General features: G+C 42.8%; 1 protein-coding gene across 2 annotated transcripts in view; it reads left to right on the top strand.

The window, feature by feature from the left end:
• The window catches only part of MAP9 (microtubule associated protein 9), a 470,608-nt gene that overhangs the window by 144,535 nt on the left and 306,537 nt on the right, over positions 1-19,536 (top strand). For both annotated transcript variants that reach the window (XM_069631321.1, XM_069631320.1), the window contains exons 4-5: positions 5,678-6,025; positions 17,106-17,317. In XM_069631321.1, coding sequence (XP_069487422.1) covers positions 5,678-6,025; positions 17,106-17,317 — 560 coding nt within the window. The remainder of the gene's footprint in view (positions 1-5,677; positions 6,026-17,105; positions 17,318-19,536) is intronic.

The raw sequence follows: 19,536 nt of genomic DNA, 5'->3' as shown, positions 1-19,536 counted from the left end.
TACACATATAAATGGGTTTGGGGTCCAGGTCATCACTTCTGAGCCTCTTATTTGTCAGCCTCTTAGTTCTGTCAGACTAAAAGGCTCAGGAGTGATGACCTGAATGTCCCGTTATAGGAAGGTAAATCTAAGTTTTAGCATCCTGGGTTCCCGCTTTGGGAACCAGGGGTGCTAATGGCCTTTATCCCCCATTCCCGGGGCTGGAATGGACGATAATGGTCCATAGCTCTCTTTATTTATTTATTTATTAATTATGCACCAATGCCCGCAGACATCAGGCTGTGTGGTTACAGTATTTGTTGAGGAAGATGAGGTGGAGGAAGACAGATTACTACTTGCTGAGAAAGGAACAACCTTTCCGAGAGCATTGCGGTCATTGGATTTGGTGTGGCGGCGCATGGAGGTGGTCCCATAGGATTACTGTCCAGGTAGTCTGCGACTGAGTGCACTCAGTGCATTTCACTTTTGTAGCTTTAGCCTTTGTTACACTCCAGACAGTAGCAAAGATCTGGCAGACCCATGATTCGATCTTGGTGCTAGAAGTAGGCACTTCCTCTACCTCATCTTCTTGGTCCTCTTCATTGTCTTTGAAAATACTGTGCTTTTTTTGTTGTGAAGGTCCTCTAGCTGGTGGTGAGAGCTCTTGGGGAGGAGGGATGGCAAAAACTGATGCCATTTTTAAGATAAATAGCAGGTTTGATAAAATTCTTCCAAGTATGTACTGTGTACTAGATTGGTAATGGATAATGAGAATGAGCAGGTGTAGGAGGTGTGCAAAGGACATTTTGAAGTTGAAAGTTCCTAGAAAATGCAGTTCCGAACTGTCCGCGAAGGACGGATCTTATCGTGAAGTGTGGACGGGTTCTCGGACACGTCATCATGCTGTGCGCCAGCGCATGGTCATGTTGCGCTGTCCTGAAGGTCCGCAATGAAGTCAGATGTTCGTAGACGTCTACGGATGCAACACTAGTTGAAATAGTTGCAAAAAGTGTATAGAAGTGTTAAAAATTATTCTAGAAGGTGGGAAATGGCAGAGTTTTAAGGTGACACTTTGTAAATTCGACCCAAATATTGTTATATTTGGTAAGTTTGATATTAGTAAGTTGTAGGAAAATTGCATACTCTGGTAAAACCACATGAAATTCACTGAAAAAACGCTGTTAAAGGGACGTTACGGTTAAGTTGCACTAATAAAAACCTATGAAATTCAGTAAAAAAACATTGTTAAAAGGACATTATGGTTACAAGTAAAATAAAAAAAAATGAAATTTGCCAGTTATGGTAAGCAAACCATAACTCGTGCCGCCACAGTGCACTGCTAAGACTAACACCCAGGACATCAAAGATGACATCACAAATATAATTGATGACATCACTGATGACATCACATGTCTAGCCCCTTCTTTTTTGTTCACTGCCACTGGAAACACTATTACATAATCCCGGCAGAGCCAAAATAAAACTGTACCAGATGGACTGGGTTAATACTATCGGCCAATGTTCACAGTTAAAAGATTTCAGCATAATGCTATTTGGCCATAAGAAACTGGGAATGATGGCTGACTATCTTTATAGATGGCCCTCACCACAAATCACCCTTGGATTGGGACATGTCAGGTAAACAATTTTAGGGTTGTTTACCTATTATTCTGAATACCTATGATTCAGATTTAACCTGTGGCACACACGTGATGTATTAGCAAAAAGAAAACTGATAACCAGTGAACAAAACTATTGTAGATGGTGCAAATTAATAGACCAGAAAGAAACATTACAGCACTGTCTAATTGAATGACCGGATCCAACAGATTTGAGAAATAAGTATTTTTCAAGAGTCACTATGTTTTTACCCCCCATGAATCAAATACAAACGTGGTACTGGCTTTTTACCAACAAGACACTCACAGTCCGTATCGCAATTGTACAGTATCTTAATGCACTGTTTAAATCTGTCTAACATATCATGTTCCTTTCATTTATTATAACTGTATTTTAATGTTATATATTTGATTTTTTTTTATATTCTTAATGTTACGAATTTTGACTTGTTGATGTATTTCATTTACTTTGCCATCAAGCATATGTATATGTAAAGAAAAGTGTGATATATATGGAACAAGTTGTTAAATATTCAAGTAATCATGATCTGACTTTTATATGTTTTGAAAGGTTTAATATTTTGAACCAACCAAAATAAAAATAAAAATATATATATATATATTCATCCTCCATTCTAGCCACATGTAAGTTAGCTAAACTTGGAACGAATGCTGAACCCATGGATTTTCCCTTGGTTTGCTTGAAAAATTGACCTTTGATAACCATGTTATTTTTATTTAAGGCTACTCTATCTAGATGCACTAGGACTGAATTGGGAATTCCATGAGGTGATGTTTATTTAAAGCTCGTTCAATGACATTTAAAGCTTTCTTCTGCAGGATGTTTGTATGCAAGGATCCAGTTTCTAGTGTTACTAGGAAATCTGTCTTGACCTCACAACTGAATCCTTTTACTTTATCCCAGGGTCTTGTATGAAGGTTTTTGTCTGTGTAACTAAGGGATTCAAATAAATGTCAACACACGTACGCACTGGTTCAAAACAGAGCCACAACTGGAAAAAATTGCTTTCGCTTGTGGATTTGAACTTTTGTTGTGTAATTTCGGAAGGGTGTAGGATTTTTACTGCTCAACAATGTTAGCTCTTCTGATGTAATGATACCTTCATTATATTTGTCATTTGTGAATATAAATTACATGTTGAATGTCTTTAGTAGGATCTTTTTGTAGTTACAAACATATTCATTGTCATACTGTCTCACACTTTGTGTAACTGTGCCTCCTCCTGAATCAGCACTTTTAACAATTACAGTAGGATCTAGTTTAAGATTTTTCAAGGCTGATCTTTCAGCTTTTGATATATTATGTACCATCAGTTTTACTTGGCTTAAAATAAGTTTACAATCTTTAAGAATAATTTGTTCAAATGTCAATAATTCTTTTGGCATATCCTTGTTCATAGGTATAAATGTAGATTAAGCCCTAAACATGTGATTCAGAGAGGTCTCTCAATTGATGTATTGTCCGAAAAATAGAATTTTAACCTGAGTTTTCTGAGGAACTGGCATATTTCTGTTTCTAATTTTAATTTTGCAGCATCTGTGTGTTTACAAACAACAAACCCTTATTTATCAATTTGATTAAGGGGTCATTTAATTTATATCCCACTAGATTTTAAAATAGTGTTTGGAGCCTCTGTTTTTTCTACTGTCTTATGCACTTCTTCTGGTGCGGAAGATTCCATCTTCGGTCTAAATATTCATTCCTATGTCAAATTTTATATGCCCTGATAAATCCTTCCTCTTCCTCTGTCTTCCGCCTCCTGAAAAGGGGAACCTGCTAATGTTCAACATCCTGGATGTCAAGTGGATGGGACATAAAAAAGATATGCACAGTATTAGACTCACTTCCACCTACCTAGCTCGTGTTACATTCTTCATGAAAATTATCTTCCTTCTACACCATACCTTGGTGTCTCTGCCAGAGTAGAGGTCATTGAACAATGAAAGTTATGCAAGTATGCCTGGATTATATTTCAGTGCATAACCTTCTGAACTATTTGCAACTGCCTAGTAGCTCTGCAGTCTTAATTTTTTGGAATCACTGCTTTTTAAAAAACAGTCTTTTACTCTTGAGTTTGAGTAATTTTTTTATTTATTTTTCACAAGTGCGTAATCTACCATGCTACCAGGCTTTCTGGGGCCTGGGTCCAAAATACCTTCAGCTAATTCTCCGCAAATACCTCCCCTCTCGAGCTCTTCGCTCCTCCACCTCCAACTCACTCAGGGTCAGTTGTTTTTCTAAGAAACGAGCTGGGGGTAGATTTCTGTCTTCGGCTGGGGCCTCCCTCTGGAACAGCCTCCCTACCACTCTAAAACTTGAGGAGAACCATCTCCGGTTCCGGAAGCACCTCAAGACCTTCCTCTTTTCTTCTGCCTTCGCTCCCCCTCTCCCCTGCTGATCTGTTCTCTCTTGGCACCGTGCACCTGGCCACCCTCTTTCTTTTGGGCCCAGGTACCTGCTCATCCTGTCACCCTCCCGCACTGCCTCCGGGCCACCCCTTGCACTGGGGTCTGTATCTGTACTCATACAGCCCCCCCTTTTCTTCCTGCACTTATCGGACCTACCCTGTCTGCTGCCTTAAACCTAGCACTTGCAAATTGCTGGCTGCATTACCACTGTTTGTTGCCTTTATTATTTATTTATTGTTATTTATCTGTTTCTCCTCTGCTTCGCACTTTCCACCTCTCCCCCCTTCCATGCATTTGTCCCCTCCCCCCTCTCCCATGCACTTGCGCGTTCTCAATGTCACTGGACTTAGTAAGATCGCTGTTTTGTTCTCCCCTGCTCCCCTCCCTTGCCTTGTCACGCTCTGAAACACTTGTGTACGAGCGCGATAGAAATAAAATATCAATCAATCAATCAATGCTATTCAAATCACACAGGACCGCGCTCTCAATCAATCAGGACACAAATGTATAACAAGGTGATTCAAGCATTGCATTTTCAGAGGTGCTTTCCTCTTACACTGTGTAAACAGAATATGCAAATTTTGCACATTACAAGGTCCTTTCCTCAAATGCTGCCACAATGGTTCACACAAGCGCTGCTCAATTTCATGCAAGCTTTCTTGCAAACTCCCATCATCTTCAGGTGCTTCACTTAAACTAATACACATGAATAGACTTGTTCCTCATTCTCCTATTATGCAACACGCACCACCCATCCGCTCCTGAAGCAATCCTTCATTTCCAACAGCTCGTGTTTACAATGTACAATGCTGCTTCAAATCAATTTAGAAACGAGTTATCTGTCAGCATTAAAGCAGGGTATTGCAAGTTTCCTAATTCGTTCCAGATACCAATATTCACCAATCCAGAAACACGCAGTCATTCTATTCCAGGAAGGAACTTCTCACAAACTATTTTGAACTGAACTGTTAAAGTTGGAAGCTATCCCATCTTTAAACAAAATGTAACTGTAAATACTTGAAAACATGTATACAATTTCGCACCAGTTTCTTCACTACTTGTCCCACATAGTGTTTCGGGTCAAGTTCTTGGATAGTTTAGGTTCTTTCGGCCCCTTTTGGCGTCTCCTACTCAAATCAGAACCTGCTTGCTCAAGAATTCAGGATGAAAGGCAGTTTGGAATTGTGTCAGAGTTCCAATTAAACTTAATGGCAGATTCTCCACCAATCCATTCTCATGCCCTCTTCCTCCATCTTGGAAAGATTAAGGAAAGCAGATGTGTCACAACCAGAATGTCACACAAGCCATATGTAACCCTTCTAACTTTCCTAAAGTCCTGACTCCAAAATCTCCTTAATCCATTGGCATTGGAGCAGGCTCCCACCCTATGCACCTTTCCCATACGCTTGTAAGCACCTACATGATAGCAGGACCTGACAGGATAAAGCTCATAATCTTCTTTGCATGATCCAGAGAAGAGCCTTGTGCTCACTGCGGTAACTACATTTCAATGTTTTGATGCAAGCCTCCTGATAGAAAGTAGCACATATTCAATAACACATAATTGAAATGCTCCTTTTAAATCTGAGAAATAGATCATGTTCAGTAGAGGTCTAAATTATTAATATTTAAACTCATTCTATTCTTAGGTATCTTGAAAAAACATTTCAACACGAAAGCAACAAGTGGAAGAATGAAGAGTACAATTTCCAAAGACTTTTTGTTGTCTGATGACGAAGAAGAAACACCTAAGAAGATATCGTTCCTGAAAAATAAAAAATTGATTGAATCATATGACAGTTATGAGTGGGAGAACAAAAACAATGAGAACACAAAGCAGACAACACAAGATTTCTGGCCTGAGAATGGCAAACCGAACTCATCATTCTTTTCTGAAGACCAGAAAGAAAATCAATCAACTAATCACAATGAAGGGGGCACAAAACCTGTCCCAATACCCAAACCAAGAGATCACAGAATTAGAAGTTCACGTTCAGGTAAATTCTGCTTATGCATACTATTGCAGTTTTCTCTGGTTATGAAACATTTTTCCATTTCTATGTTTAAGACGAACCGGTTTGCTGGTCTTTTTCATGTTTAAAATGATGTAGAGTGTAAACCTGAATATTTAAGAATAAGCAAAATACATTACATGTTTAACTGCAATAGAATTTTATTTATGTGTAGTGAAAGATTACATGCTAAGACACATGCCTGTTTCTGAGAATTGAGTGCCTGAATTATGGTCACGATTGGGTCTCCAAACCATTTGCTGAGTAGTTATGTACTATTTTCAACGGCCACTTCTGAATAGATCTTTTCACCTAACTGTTACTCTGACTCATTCATATTCTCCTCATTTGGGTACCTGCTACCTGGTGGAGATATAGAGCTGCCTGATATTTAATCACTGCATTGCAAGCTCACCAGATGTGTATAACCTTAAAGAAATCATCTTTAGCTCAGATCAATAAACGGTGCAACAAATCCTTGCTGCTTGTTTGGACCTCTGTTAATGTATTTATAAGAATGCCAGCATTTTAAATATTATGCCCTCCTTTTAAAAAGAAAATACAGAAGAATAAGGAAAACGCATTTATCTAGATTCCTTTTGTTGCATTCCCTCTTGAATCCTTCCATGATGCTTGGCACGCCATCTTCACGTGGTTTCTGAACCTCTGTTAATGATGGGAGTGTTGCTTTGGTATGACATGGGGTATTTCAACATCAACCTTTTCTTTCAGCTGCTCTATTTTCAGTGGCAATAGCACACTGTTCAAAAGGTTTCTCTCCAGGTGGTCAGCAGGTAACAACATGCAGTGATCTTGCTTAGTCATGATTGCTATATAGTAAAGAAGCTCCCACCCAATGTTTTGGCCAAGTGTTTGACCTTATGCAGAAGCGATGACACACGTTAATATTTTCTCTTCACCAAAGTAGCAACCAGATGTCATCGTTGTATGATATGCTGGAAGCACAGACCACTTTGAAAGGCAATTTTACACCTATGTAAAATCATTAAGCCCCCAGTATAGAAATGCTCATTACCCTGCATTATTCAGTGTTGTACCAATCAATCAGGAAAGTAAACAAGAGGCACCTCGTACTAGTAGCCCCTTCCATAGGTACAGTCACCAGAAGATTCATTGATAAGATCAGCTCTGAAAAGGTTTATTGTAAAGGGCAATTCCTTTCAACATATTATGAAAGAAATTGGCCCTCATTACGACCCTGGCGGAGATCGTGGTGCAAAATGCACCATGGAGCACGGCGGAAAGCTGCCAATACCGCCATGGGGGTTGGCGGATTTACCGCCCCATTCCGACCTTGGAGGGGCGGTAAATCCCCAATCCCCATTTTACCCTTCCCCATTCCCATTTTTGCCCCATAGGGTATAATGGGAGTGGGGAAGGCGTTAATTACGCCACCGTAAAATACGGTGGCGTAATTAACAACAAGGTCCCGTAGCGCCATGGATTTCTCCGCCCGGAAAAACCAGGCGGAAAACGGCTCCATGGCGCTACGGGAACTCGTAGTAGGGCGGAAGGGTCCGCCGCGAATACCGCTGGCGTAAACCCACTCCGCCAGGGTCGTAATGAGGCCCATAGACCAGAACATTTTGGACTAAATGATGTGTGCACCAACAGCAGTGTGTGCATTACCAGCTTCAATGCAGTATTTAATGGAACATATCATAAATATTGGGATTATATGTAGTCTTCTATACAAATCTTCCAGAAAGAGCACAAAGAGAAGTCCAACTCAATTTCTTTAAGCTGCAGATGTCATGGTGCCACTTGATCAGAGTCTTGATTGGACAGTCGAACCTAGTAGATGGTGGTCAAATCTCCTTCAAACAGCTTTCTTGGGGCGGGCTCTGAAAAGTTCTGTCTGACGTTAAAACCAAAATTGTGGGCATCCCTTCCTTGGGCATCTGTATTTTTGGTACCAATGCTCCAGGACATGCAAAGTTCAGCAGATGAAAAATTAGGCTGTGAGAAAATGTACAGTGGGTCTAAAGCAAACAAAACATTTAGAGACGGCCAGATTTATATAAAGTATTTTCCAAAGACCTTTCACCAGATGCATTCCCCAGACTCACAAAACAGAAAACACCCAAGAGCTATTGCTGTAGCAAAAGAGTCTCAGTTGCAACACACCAGACCTTCAAAAAGTCACCTAACATAACTCATGGGCATCATTACGAGTATGCCGGTCTGGAAATAAGGTGCCAGTAACAACATGTACTGCCACCTTTTCCAGAAATCCATACTCTGAGTCTGCCAGTAAGGGCAGTGAATTACTGGCAGGTCTGACCTGCCGGCAGTTCAGGCTCCTACCGCCTGTGAATTCACTGAATCGCAGGCACCGTTAACAGCGGTGCCAGTGATTCAGTGGTTCCCATCGCATCTCCTCCCCTCCTCCCCTTACTTTCTTCTATGCACTTACTCTATGATAGCAACCTCGTCTGTCGCTCCCCTATCCCCTAACTTTTGCCTCCAGCACTATCTGAAACGTTGTCAGGCCTACTACGATAGTCACTTGTTTTGTTTCTCCCCTCTCTTTCTGCACCCCTCTCCCTCACCTTTTGTTTTCCTCCGGCTCTACCAGAAATGTCGTCAGACCTAGTACGGTGGTCGTTTGTCTATTTCCATTTCCTTCCCACTCTCCCCCTCCCTTCCTTATCTATGTCTTAGCACTTGCACTATCTGAAATGTCGTCAGGCCGAGTACGATAGTTAATTTCACATCCTTATTGTTCATGGCCTGTAAGAATGTCATTGTATTTTCCCTTGTTCCCTTCCTTGCCTTGAAGCGCTTTGAAATACATTGTGTATAGGCGCTATATAAATAAACTATCATATCATATCATATCATGGAGTCCTATGCGACTCCATGGGAATGGGAACTTGCGCTTACTCCACCACCCGTAGTATCCCAGTAATACTGGGATATCGGGCGGCGGAAACAGTAATCCAGCTTTCCTGGTATACATCCGGAATTACCGGTGGGATACAGGGAAAGCTGTAATGACCCGTCTCGCTGCTGTGCCCCCATTAATGGAGCATCTACAAGAAGAGGAAAATGCAAGGTAGCTGGTAAGAAATAATATCTGCCAAATGTGTTTCTTGGTTACAGCCGTCAATTCCTTCTTAGACCCACAGACTTTCCAAGTTGTTCATTTCATGTAGCAGACCTACATTGGACCAGGGTCAATTCTCTTCTGTCTATATCTGGATCTAATAAGTCCTTGCCTAGGGTGAAAGGTGCTTTGGGTCAGCACAATTTAGGAAGACACATTTTTTCTTGGGCAAACCGGGCTGACCTTGCTGGTTAAATTATACATTCACTTGCCACAATTGAGATAATAAGAACATGTTTTGCCTATGTCCAGAAAATAGGCAAATACATTTCTTTGTGCCTATAGTTGATTGTTTTGGTAGGTTAATTCAAAATGTTCCAAACACCTGTCTTAGACATGGACTCTTGCTGCATTTTGTCAGTCCTTAATCCTATTCTCACCTGAAGCACCTGAGTAATCTCCTTATCAGCATAAAAAATGCCTGTTTGTCTGGTAACAGGAAGTTTTTATAGACACTGGATGCATGGAAAGCAAGTGATTGCCTACCATTAAATTGGAAAATCCGTTGTATTTGTTTACTTTGTAAGGTTTTTCATTGAAAATGCTGTATATAGGACACCTCTTACATCTCTTCACCTTTCCTCCATACCCATTGGATGTTCTGATGAATGGGGATGGGAAGGCAGCATGTTGCAAAGCAGCTGAATATAGAATTTTTCAGCACTGCCCTAGAAGAAATGTGCACATGATTACACCCCTCTTAGTTCCTCGCCCATGTGCCCCTCCCAACTGCCAGTCCCTTTCTTTGCATCAGACAGAAACAGACTTGCAGCTGCACCTCTTTTGTACCCCTCATCTCATGAGTTTGAACATTATGCCGACCCACACAACTGTTGTCTACATTGCCTGGGGGGGGTCTCACAGGAAGGGCACTTGTGATGCCCATGTGCCTCGTTCACTGGCTGTATTTTCCTACGGAGAAAAGTATGGTGGACCACTCCTTCAGAGGAGAGCTTTAATTTCAACATGTCTGAGACCAAGGTAAGCCAACTTCTTTTCTCTTGGACACCCTACAAGGGGGACACCCGACAGAGCCTTCACCTTGTGTGAGAGACGACTATTAATTCTTTCCACCTGTGTAAGTGGAAGTATTGGACTGTGGTCTGAGGTCCAGCACAGGACTTCCATGTTACCCGACACCAATACATCTCAAAGCCACTGACCTAGGAGGGGACAACTCCCTGACTGTGGAGATCACAGAGGGCCCAGAAGGGATGACAGCCCTCTGTAAAAGAAACATAAAAAACACAACTAAACTAAGGGGTCCCTTGCCTGGACACAATTCCCAGGACACAAACTACTGAGCAAATTCAATGCCCCTCTGGATCTACCCCACAATTAATCGTACTGAAGACCATGGAGAAAAAAATGGAAGACTAGGAATCCCCAAACGGTGTCACATGATATGCTAACAGTCACTACAAGCATGCATGTACAAGTTGCTAGGATGACAGAGCTGCGTAGGAAGGACTGCCCTAAAAATGTCTCGGCGACTCAGGGGTGAGTACCGTTCACAGAGAAAATGACGAGTTTGCATCCTTCTTCGCAACCAGCCAATGGCAGCCTCAAGAGATGACTGCGCAGAACACAACTCAGCCAACTAACAATAATGCTTTTACACCGTACATATCCGGTCAGTTCTTGAGCCATATTCGTGCTCCCCTTTCTGTGCCCCCTTCTCATGGACACCAGGACCTGTGAACTTTTGTCAAGGGTGTTGGGTTTGAGCACACTCATGAGCCGTATCCACCATTTTATGATGAGTCTGTACATATTTTTCAAGGATTTCATCTTGGAAGTCCTACCAAATTCGGTGGCCTCCACAGAAGGTACCACTGTGGACACAACAGACCTGACAACAAAGGAGACAAGCAACTGGGACCATCTGACCATGCTGTGATTTCAGGGATGCCCATAGGTGATGAAGGCAAGCGTCCCCAAAAGGCATTACCCTCCCCGCAATGAGAGGCAATAAAAGGCACACCCAAAAGAGAATGAGGCTAGGACCAAGTGCGGGTAAAAGTAAAAGGTTATTTATCTAACCAAATAGGCCATGCAAAGGACTCTGCAAGCCCCGAGAGCGCTCTGTCTGACAATAGCATAGACAGTCTTATTTATTACAAAGTTTCATCATAGAAACCTACACACTATAGGGGGCACATAATCTTGGGGATTGGGTGGCGTCGACTAACTATAGGTGCAGTTGTGACGAGCCGCTCCGTGGTTGGTGGACATCAACGTGGTGCCAATGTGGGGCGGATAGGTCAGCTGGGCTCATCGGGGTGGGGCTGCCAGGCCAGGCGCGGTCAGTGTTGTTGATGGATGGGTGCCCTGACCTTCTGCCCTTGTAGCCACACATACAACATTCATTCATTTAGATAATTCCGGTTGCCCTGTAAATCCTGCAATAGGTTACTCTAAAGGTTAATGAGACACAGGAGGAATACATATAATGTGAGGCTTTACCAATACAGCAAGACACTGTTACTTCTGACCTGTTGACTGGGTGTCATAAACCTGGGAGTCTGGTCTGAGGGCATGGGGTGAGCTGCACTGTCATTTTGGTCTCGTTAGATGTAAAGAATTACTTTATGATGTGTTAGTACAGGGTTGAATAACTGTTTCCCAAGGCCCATTAACTTAGGGTGAACCAGAGGGCCACTGGATCAGCGAGGGTGTACCTCTGGCCCCTTGGGGCAGTGGGGTTTTAGGACCGGGTTATACATAATTAATTTGCCCGACCATGGTGGTCTGGGACATGGGGGGAGGCGAATACTTAAAGCGGGCCCAGCGGAATGGGGGGAGGTGAGGCTGTGCTGCTCGCACACCAGCTTGTCGTGGCTTGCCTTGGTGGGAGAGGAGGGGAGATGCCCGTGTGTGTGTGTGTGTGTGTGTGTGTGTGTGTGTGTGTGTGTGTGTGTGTGTGTGTGTGTGTGTGTGTGTGGTCAATTCTCTGTGCTTAGGCTGCACACTATGTAAAACAAGGAAATGATTAATAAAGTTGGTAATATTAAAACGATCACACATTTCTACCGTCTATACATTTGTATATTATTTTATATTTGTCTACAATAATTTGGCAGTGTTACATACATCATTAAACATTGGACGACTATATTTTAGCAATGTCACACAGTAATAACTGAATAACACATGAGGTAGCATTAGGTTTGATGGTGTACTCAGAAGCTTGGAAGCAATACATTCAGAGACGATAATACATTTTCATTCTGGCTTGTACATTTAAACGTGTCCCTCTATGCAAATACACACATACACACATGCTTGCAGTAATGCTCTGTTTGCCTTCCTTTGTACTTAGCAGCATTCGTTAGTTAACCCTAGGCGGTCAGTATCAATTTCTTTTCATTACACATGGTACCGTATATGAGCTGAGACCATGCTTGTTTTACCAAAACCTATGAATTATTTCTTTCTGAAACATGGGTGTTTATATTTGATTTAGAAACCTTTGTAAACCTTCAGGCATTGGTGTGTGGTTGGACATCGACAAGGGTTCATACAAAGGGGGTATTGACATCATATATTTTACATGTTACGGGTTAGATGCAGGGTCGAGGCCTGTTCTGTTAGGATGGTTTTCTGTTATTTTCCAGGCTTGAACCGTGAGTCAGGTCACTTCGGGGGCAGTGATGTACTGCGGAAGGTAAATGATACAGTGTTTGTTCTGATACTTGTTTGTGTCTGGTTGCTCGTGAGAAGGGGCCTTCAGCGGATCTGCCATGGAGCAGAGGCGCCAGGGGAAGGGCATGGCTCTCTGTGAGTGGGGGCCAAGCTGCAGCATTCGCAGGCAGGCTGTCTCGTTGGGTTTCAGGTTGTCAGTATCTAAAATGGAGTCCTGATGCTTTCCAAAATGGTGTCCATGATACAGCATGATCAGTCCTGTGTGTCGATCAGTAGTCACCCTGTCACCTGGGCCCTGGTGACAGGGGGGCCCCTGACGAGCCACAAACCTCACAAGGTGGGGCATGCAGGGGAGGGGGGTCTCCTGGACCTATCCTCCCATACAGTGACAACAGTGATCCTCCTAGCTTCCCCCTCTAGAACTCGGAAGAGGAGGCATAGACGAAACACTGGACTCTGTTAAACCTTTCCATGAGTGAATTACTGATGTCATGAAGTTTTTAGGACTGGCATGGCCAGACACTCCTTCAGTAGAGACAGGAGTTTTACCTCGCAATTTAATAGGAGTGGTATTCCCCTCCAACCAGACATAATACAGGACTGAAGTAAAGTTTTGGAAAAGCCCATAATATTTCTCCAACCAAGAAAAGACAGATGTTAGGCACCAGCAGGTGTCAGCCAAAATATTGTGTGGTTTTCAATCAGCTGGTTCAATCAACAGCCCTATCTTCTTCCTTAGAACAAGGAGAACACTTTCTCCCTCAGGAAGAGGGGAGAGAGCCTAGGACACAATGGGCCTCATTACGAGTATGGAGGTAGCCATACCGCTTTTAGCGGCATGGCTACCCCCATACCGGGTTCCAGAAATAGGGAATTGCCGGGCCATGCCGACTTTGCCGGTTCCGGTAATTCCCATTCTCGGGATCCAGACCCGGTACATCGCCATTCCCATTTGAGCCCCCTAAGGGCTCAATAGAAATGGGGAGGATGCTAACAACGGGCCCGTTAATGACGGGCCTGTTGTTCGCATCCTGGTCTGCTAGTGGGTCCCGCTAAGGATGCCTGGTCTGACCAGGCGTTCCAGAGCGCGACCCGCTGCAGACCTCATAATAGGGTGGGCCGCAATGAACGGTGCGGGTCCCTTACCGGCACCGTTCATTCGTCGGCTGCCTACCTCTTAATGAGGCCTAATGTGAAGGAACACGTACAGCAATAGTGTACTAACCTTATTTTGGGCAAACTCTGATGCCATTCCTGCAGCTTGCATTAACAAGTACTTGTGAGAAATGGTGGACTTTGCCACAGAATTGAGTGTTGACAGGAAGGCGCAATTTATGGTCTGCCTTAGGAGGACGAGGAATAATGCACATGACCTTTTGGAGTCAGCTGCAGGTACATGTCGATTATGCTCTGAGAGGATAATTCCAATCCACTGGAATGAAGAATCAATTACATGGTTTCATTCATTACACCTTGCATCTATCATTGCTTACTTAATTACATTAGAGACTGTTTCTCTTGCATACCTGCATGTAAAGAGGCCCTTCAATAGACCCATGAGGCTGTTCCTGTCTTGAAGGAAACCTCATTCCACAGATCCTAAATTCGATTCTCTTAGTATTAATGTGGAGGCCTTTTGAGCCGATGGCCTCTTCGGACTTATGATAGGTCACACTCAAGACAGTCCTCCTGCTCGCCGTCACCTTGGCACATTGAATTTGTGATCTACCGGCCCCCTGCTGTGAGGAGCCCTTCAAGTCTTTTACGGGGAAATGGTTGCTCTCAGGACTCATCCTTGTTTCCTACCTAGGATAGTGACAGGTTTTCACCTCAACCAAGAAATGTCCATGTTTGTGTTCTTCCAGAACTCTGCATCAGAGTCAGATAGGATGCTGCACTACTTGGATGTGGTCAGATTCACGCTATTCTCAAAATTACCCAAAGAGTAAAATTGAAAGCTGGATGTTAATACCATAAAAACTAAGACCATGGTTTTCTCTACAAAAAGGGCTGGGATTAAACCCCTGAACCTAGAGGTGGGTGGTCAAATCCTTGAGCAGGTGGACTGGTATGACTACTTGGGAATACGTTTTACAAGCGGGGACCGATGGGGCAATCAGATCCGCAAGGCTAATATAATATTACAGAAAAACAGGGGGACATTAAAGGCTTACCACTCAAGACATGGTAGGGGTGCAATAGGACTGGTTCGTAAGCTGTGTCAGGCACAGGCTAAGGCGACAGTGACGTACAGGGCTGAGATTTGGGGTCACACTGATGCAGCATCCCTAATAGTCTCTGGAAATACATTTTTGAAAGCTATTCTGCTGCTTCCGCAAAGCACCCCAACCATCCCAACCCATATGGAGTGTGATCTCCCCCGATTGGTGAAGAAGATTCAACCGCTATGCTATTGGGATTGGGGCAGCCAGGTGCTGGAGAAATATCATGAGGTCCTAGAACATGTAATGTCGCTGGGGGGCTGACACAGTATTCACTGGCTAGATCATGTAAAAAAGTGGCTTGCTTTAATGGGTCTGTCCGCCTATTGGTATAATCCATGAACCATGGAGGGAAATATGAAGAATAGGTTGAAGGTTGCCTTCCAAAGATATAATCTGACTCAGGTAATGACAACTTTAGTAGCCCTAGCCTTTGGGCCTAGCTATTTACATTTAAAGCAGATGCACAGATTTGAAAATTATCTGAATGTAATCGATCCAGCATATGCTTGTGCTCCGTTTATGAGGAGGCGCTTAGGTTGTTTACCAGTGAGAGAATAATCAATCAAGTGGGGTGAGATAGGGAGCTCTGTTTGCCCCACTGTGTGGCGATGGTGTAGAAACCATTGCCCATTTCTTGTTACTTTGCAAAAATTTGAAGGAGCTCAGAATTAGGTATCTGAAACCTTTGTTCCAGTTATTTCATATCGCCACAATCAGGGATGCATTGCCGTTCTGTAAAATGACTGCAGACTTGAACGTGGTCTATTTTGTTTCTAAGTACATCCGCAGGGCATGGCTGAAGAGAACAAATGCATTGCATCAGTGTGGGACGTAAATTGCAGGAACATGAGTAATCCCTAAAATTTGTATTTGCAAGCACTATTAAGTAATGTGATAAAAAGTGATAAAAAGTGATTCTTGAGTGTTTTCGCCTAGAGATATATTTGGTTAATCGTACTGTGGTTTAGTGATTTTTCTCAACTGTAATAAGTGTATGCGACGGAAGCAAATTTGGACTGTTATTATTCAATCATTTGTAATGGGGTTTTATGAATTTATTAATTGTTGAAAGCATATTTACCTGTACCCTGTTTGATGTGCTTAAAAGGCTCATGCACAATAACGGTTGGCAACAAAAAAATTGAAACCTTTTTTGTGCCTTTTGGTGGTGCCTTTCCTGGTTCAATGGCTTTTAAGCTTTCTAAAGCCTGTTGGTTGATTACCATAATCATGGTGGCTTAAAAGTTCTGGTGGCTAAATACCCCTCCATCGTTTAGCAGAGGCATTTTTCCTTAGATTCAATTTGCAAGGTGGCCGCCTGGCCGACGCCTCACTCCATATGCAAACACTATGCACTCTACTGTAGTTCAAGGGCAAATAGTGCTTTAAGACATACTATGTTGTGAAATCTCTTATTGGCAGATCCGTAGCTTTCTAACCTCCCTTCGCTATTGAGAGATGCATAGGAATGAGTATCTAGAAAAGGGGATGGGACATAGGAATTATTCACTGTAGTCACTACTGTACTCTTAGTCTATAGTCCCCTTTCCTTCATTCCTCCTCCTGCCTTTCCTGCTTGAAATCTTGTGAAGTCTCACTCTATAAAGGGTCTGACAGTTGGTGGGGTCGGGAAGGGCAGGACCCAAACAGTTTGTGATCATCTGCTCTAGTGAAGTGCTGGAAAACTCTTTATTCTGTTGCTTTTCCACAGGCTGTGATGTTGTCCATGTTCCTTCGGGATGTCTCATGAGAATGGAGGAAAGGGTTCTATAGATTAAGAGTACAGTAGTTAATGCAGTGAGTCACATTTTGTTACGTTGTACCATCTAATTCTCGAGAACATAGGAAATGTGTTCAGTAATGAGGATGATTTCTGAAGTCATAAGGGATTTCTGGCTAAACATTTAGACCTATATTTCCAAATTAGGTACTAAAAGATGTTCTGTGAATCACTCCTATGCATATCTTTTTGAAGAGACATCACTGTTTGATAGCTGCCATCACTATTTACCAATGGAAGCCAAACTTCATGCAAGATATCTAAATACAAAATACTTTTTTTCAGATGAAGGTCTTGTCCTTTCCGATGAAAGCTTTAAACCGACACCTCTTCAAAGGAATATTTTAAGAAAAGGCAACCATGTAGAAGAGTCGAGGACAGATGAGAGAAGTTCCAGCAGCAGGTCTTCCTCCTCCCTCTCTGCACCTTCATCCCTGACTATGCTGAATGACAAATCATCTGAGGACAAAGCTCTCCTGGAGAACTTTAGTCCTGAGGTAAAAGCTGGTATTAACTTGAAATATATTTGGTCGCCAAAAAATACTGTATCGTCCTAACCCCTCCTTGTGTACCTGTTTGTGCATGACAAGACCTTTTCTGGTGGAAGTTTGGCCAGTGGCGCCTTTTTGTTTTCATACGGTGTGCCATTTGTGTCTTCAGAAACAATTCTTTGCTCCCCTATCGGAGCACCCACATATTATAGTAGGGACATGTAACTTTTTGTCATCTATCTGAGCCTACAAAAATACCCCGGGCAGTTCCATCTTTATTCAACTCACTAGTTGATTGCATCCTTGTCCCATTTCCATTTACTTAAAGGCAACCAATAGAAACATGTGTTCTTTTAGGGCCTTTACATCCTTGATAACAGTCACTGTGACCAAGGCAAGGTAGAGAGACATGCATTGGGTACTGTGCCCACTGGGCACTGCAGGTATGATTGGTGGTCAAGTACTTGGTGTGAGAACACACTTCCTGGCAGGCAGTGGAGCTACAGTCATTGTGCCAGGGCTATCGCCAAAAGCCATGGCCTGGGAAATTGCCCCTAGGCATTCCATATAGGCACTGCAGGAAGAGGACATCATGGTTACAACATAAAAATCAATATCACAAAATAATCTTTGCTAGGGGAATTATCATTCTCTTGTAAGGGGATATAATAAACTAATATTAAAACAACCTTAAAAGTAGACAGTGGTTGTGGGTGCCGTTGAGGGGTTGTTAAAACCATGAAATGTGCAAGTTATGTTTTCCAACACAACCATAACTTGTTCCCTGCTAAGGAATTGTTGGGTAGTATCAATGATGTGTTATTGGAATTGGTATGTCGAGGAGTGGCAGTTTTCCTGTATTACCCTAGTGGTATGTGTAATTGGCTGATGCAGGTGTGTTCCCTTGCCCTGAGGTTAGCGATGTTTGGGTTAGAGGATTCTGGTCCCTCCCGACCTATCCCGTATGGGGTCCTTGCTTAAGTTTCCTCTGTGGGCTAACAGTATGTGGACATTGGTGGTCGGGGTGCCCCCCCACCTCCATCTGGTATGGCCAGATTAAGTTAGGGGTCATGGGTTCCTCCCTGGGATTCTTGTTTCTTGCTGGGTCTATACTTCCTACTTGTTTCCTTCTGGTTCTCAAAATGGTAGACGATGAGAAAAACACACCTATATCCGAGATTCGTAGATAGTGGGAGAAAAGGCCTAGGTTTCACAAAATGATAGACAGTGAGAAAGAATGCCTAGATTTGAAGTTCCTGGATAGTGGGAGTTTTTTCTACAAAGGCCTTGGTTTCACAAAATGGTAGACAATGTTAATGTTAAAGAGTATTTATACCGTGCACTATCACCACTGGAGTGGTCCACTGGATCTCTGGTAGATCTGAAAGGGAAGAGAGTAGGAAGGTTAGTAGGACTGAGCGGGAGAGAGGCCAGAGAGCTGTGATGTGCTGTTGCCAGCCTCAGTTTGGTTTACACCGTTTGCTGAGCTTAGGTGGTCTTTTTGGTTGGGAGCCATCATGGGCTGTTGTACAAGGCTATGTGTGGAATGTTTTGTTGTTGCAGTGTAGTGAAGTGTGTGAGGTTGGCTAGAGGTATGGTTGTGTTTAGTTAGAGTTTTAGATGTGTATGCAGAGGGTGAGATGTTTTTGTAAGGTTGTTTGATGGTATCACTATCTAGGTGTGGAAACTTCACAATTCCATCTAGATGTGGTACATGCTAAACTTCACATTTCCATCTAGATGTGGTACATGCTAAACTTCACAATTCCATCTAGATGTGGTCCATGCTAAACTTCACAATTCCATCTAGATTGGTACATGCTAAGCTTCATAAATCCATCTAGATGTGGTACATGCTAAACTTCACAATTCCATCTAGATGTGGTACATGTTAAACTTCACATTTCGATCTAGATGTGGTACATGCTAAACTTCACAATTCCATCTAGATGTGTTCCATGCTAAACTTCACAATTCCATCTAGATTGGTACATGCTAAGCTTCATAAATCCATATAGATGTGGTACATGCTAAACTTCACAATTTCATCTAGATGTGATACATGCTAAACTTCACAATTACATCTAGATGTGGTACATGCTAAACTTCACAATTCCATCTAGATGTGGTAAACGCTAAACTTCACAATTCTATCCAGATGGTACTGGTTACAAGATGGCCAACCTTATAGATGTGACAAGAAAGCCGGCTCTGGCTGATAGGGG

The sequence above is a fragment of the Ambystoma mexicanum genome, chromosome 6q, assembly GCF_040938575.1.
Source record: "Ambystoma mexicanum isolate Mex_15411 chromosome 6q, UKY_AmexF1_1, whole genome shotgun sequence".
Classification (NCBI taxonomy): Eukaryota; Metazoa; Chordata; class Amphibia; order Caudata; family Ambystomatidae; genus Ambystoma; species Ambystoma mexicanum.
The sequence above is the reverse complement of the archived record's forward strand: the minus strand, read 5'-3'. Positions and strand labels throughout refer to the sequence as shown.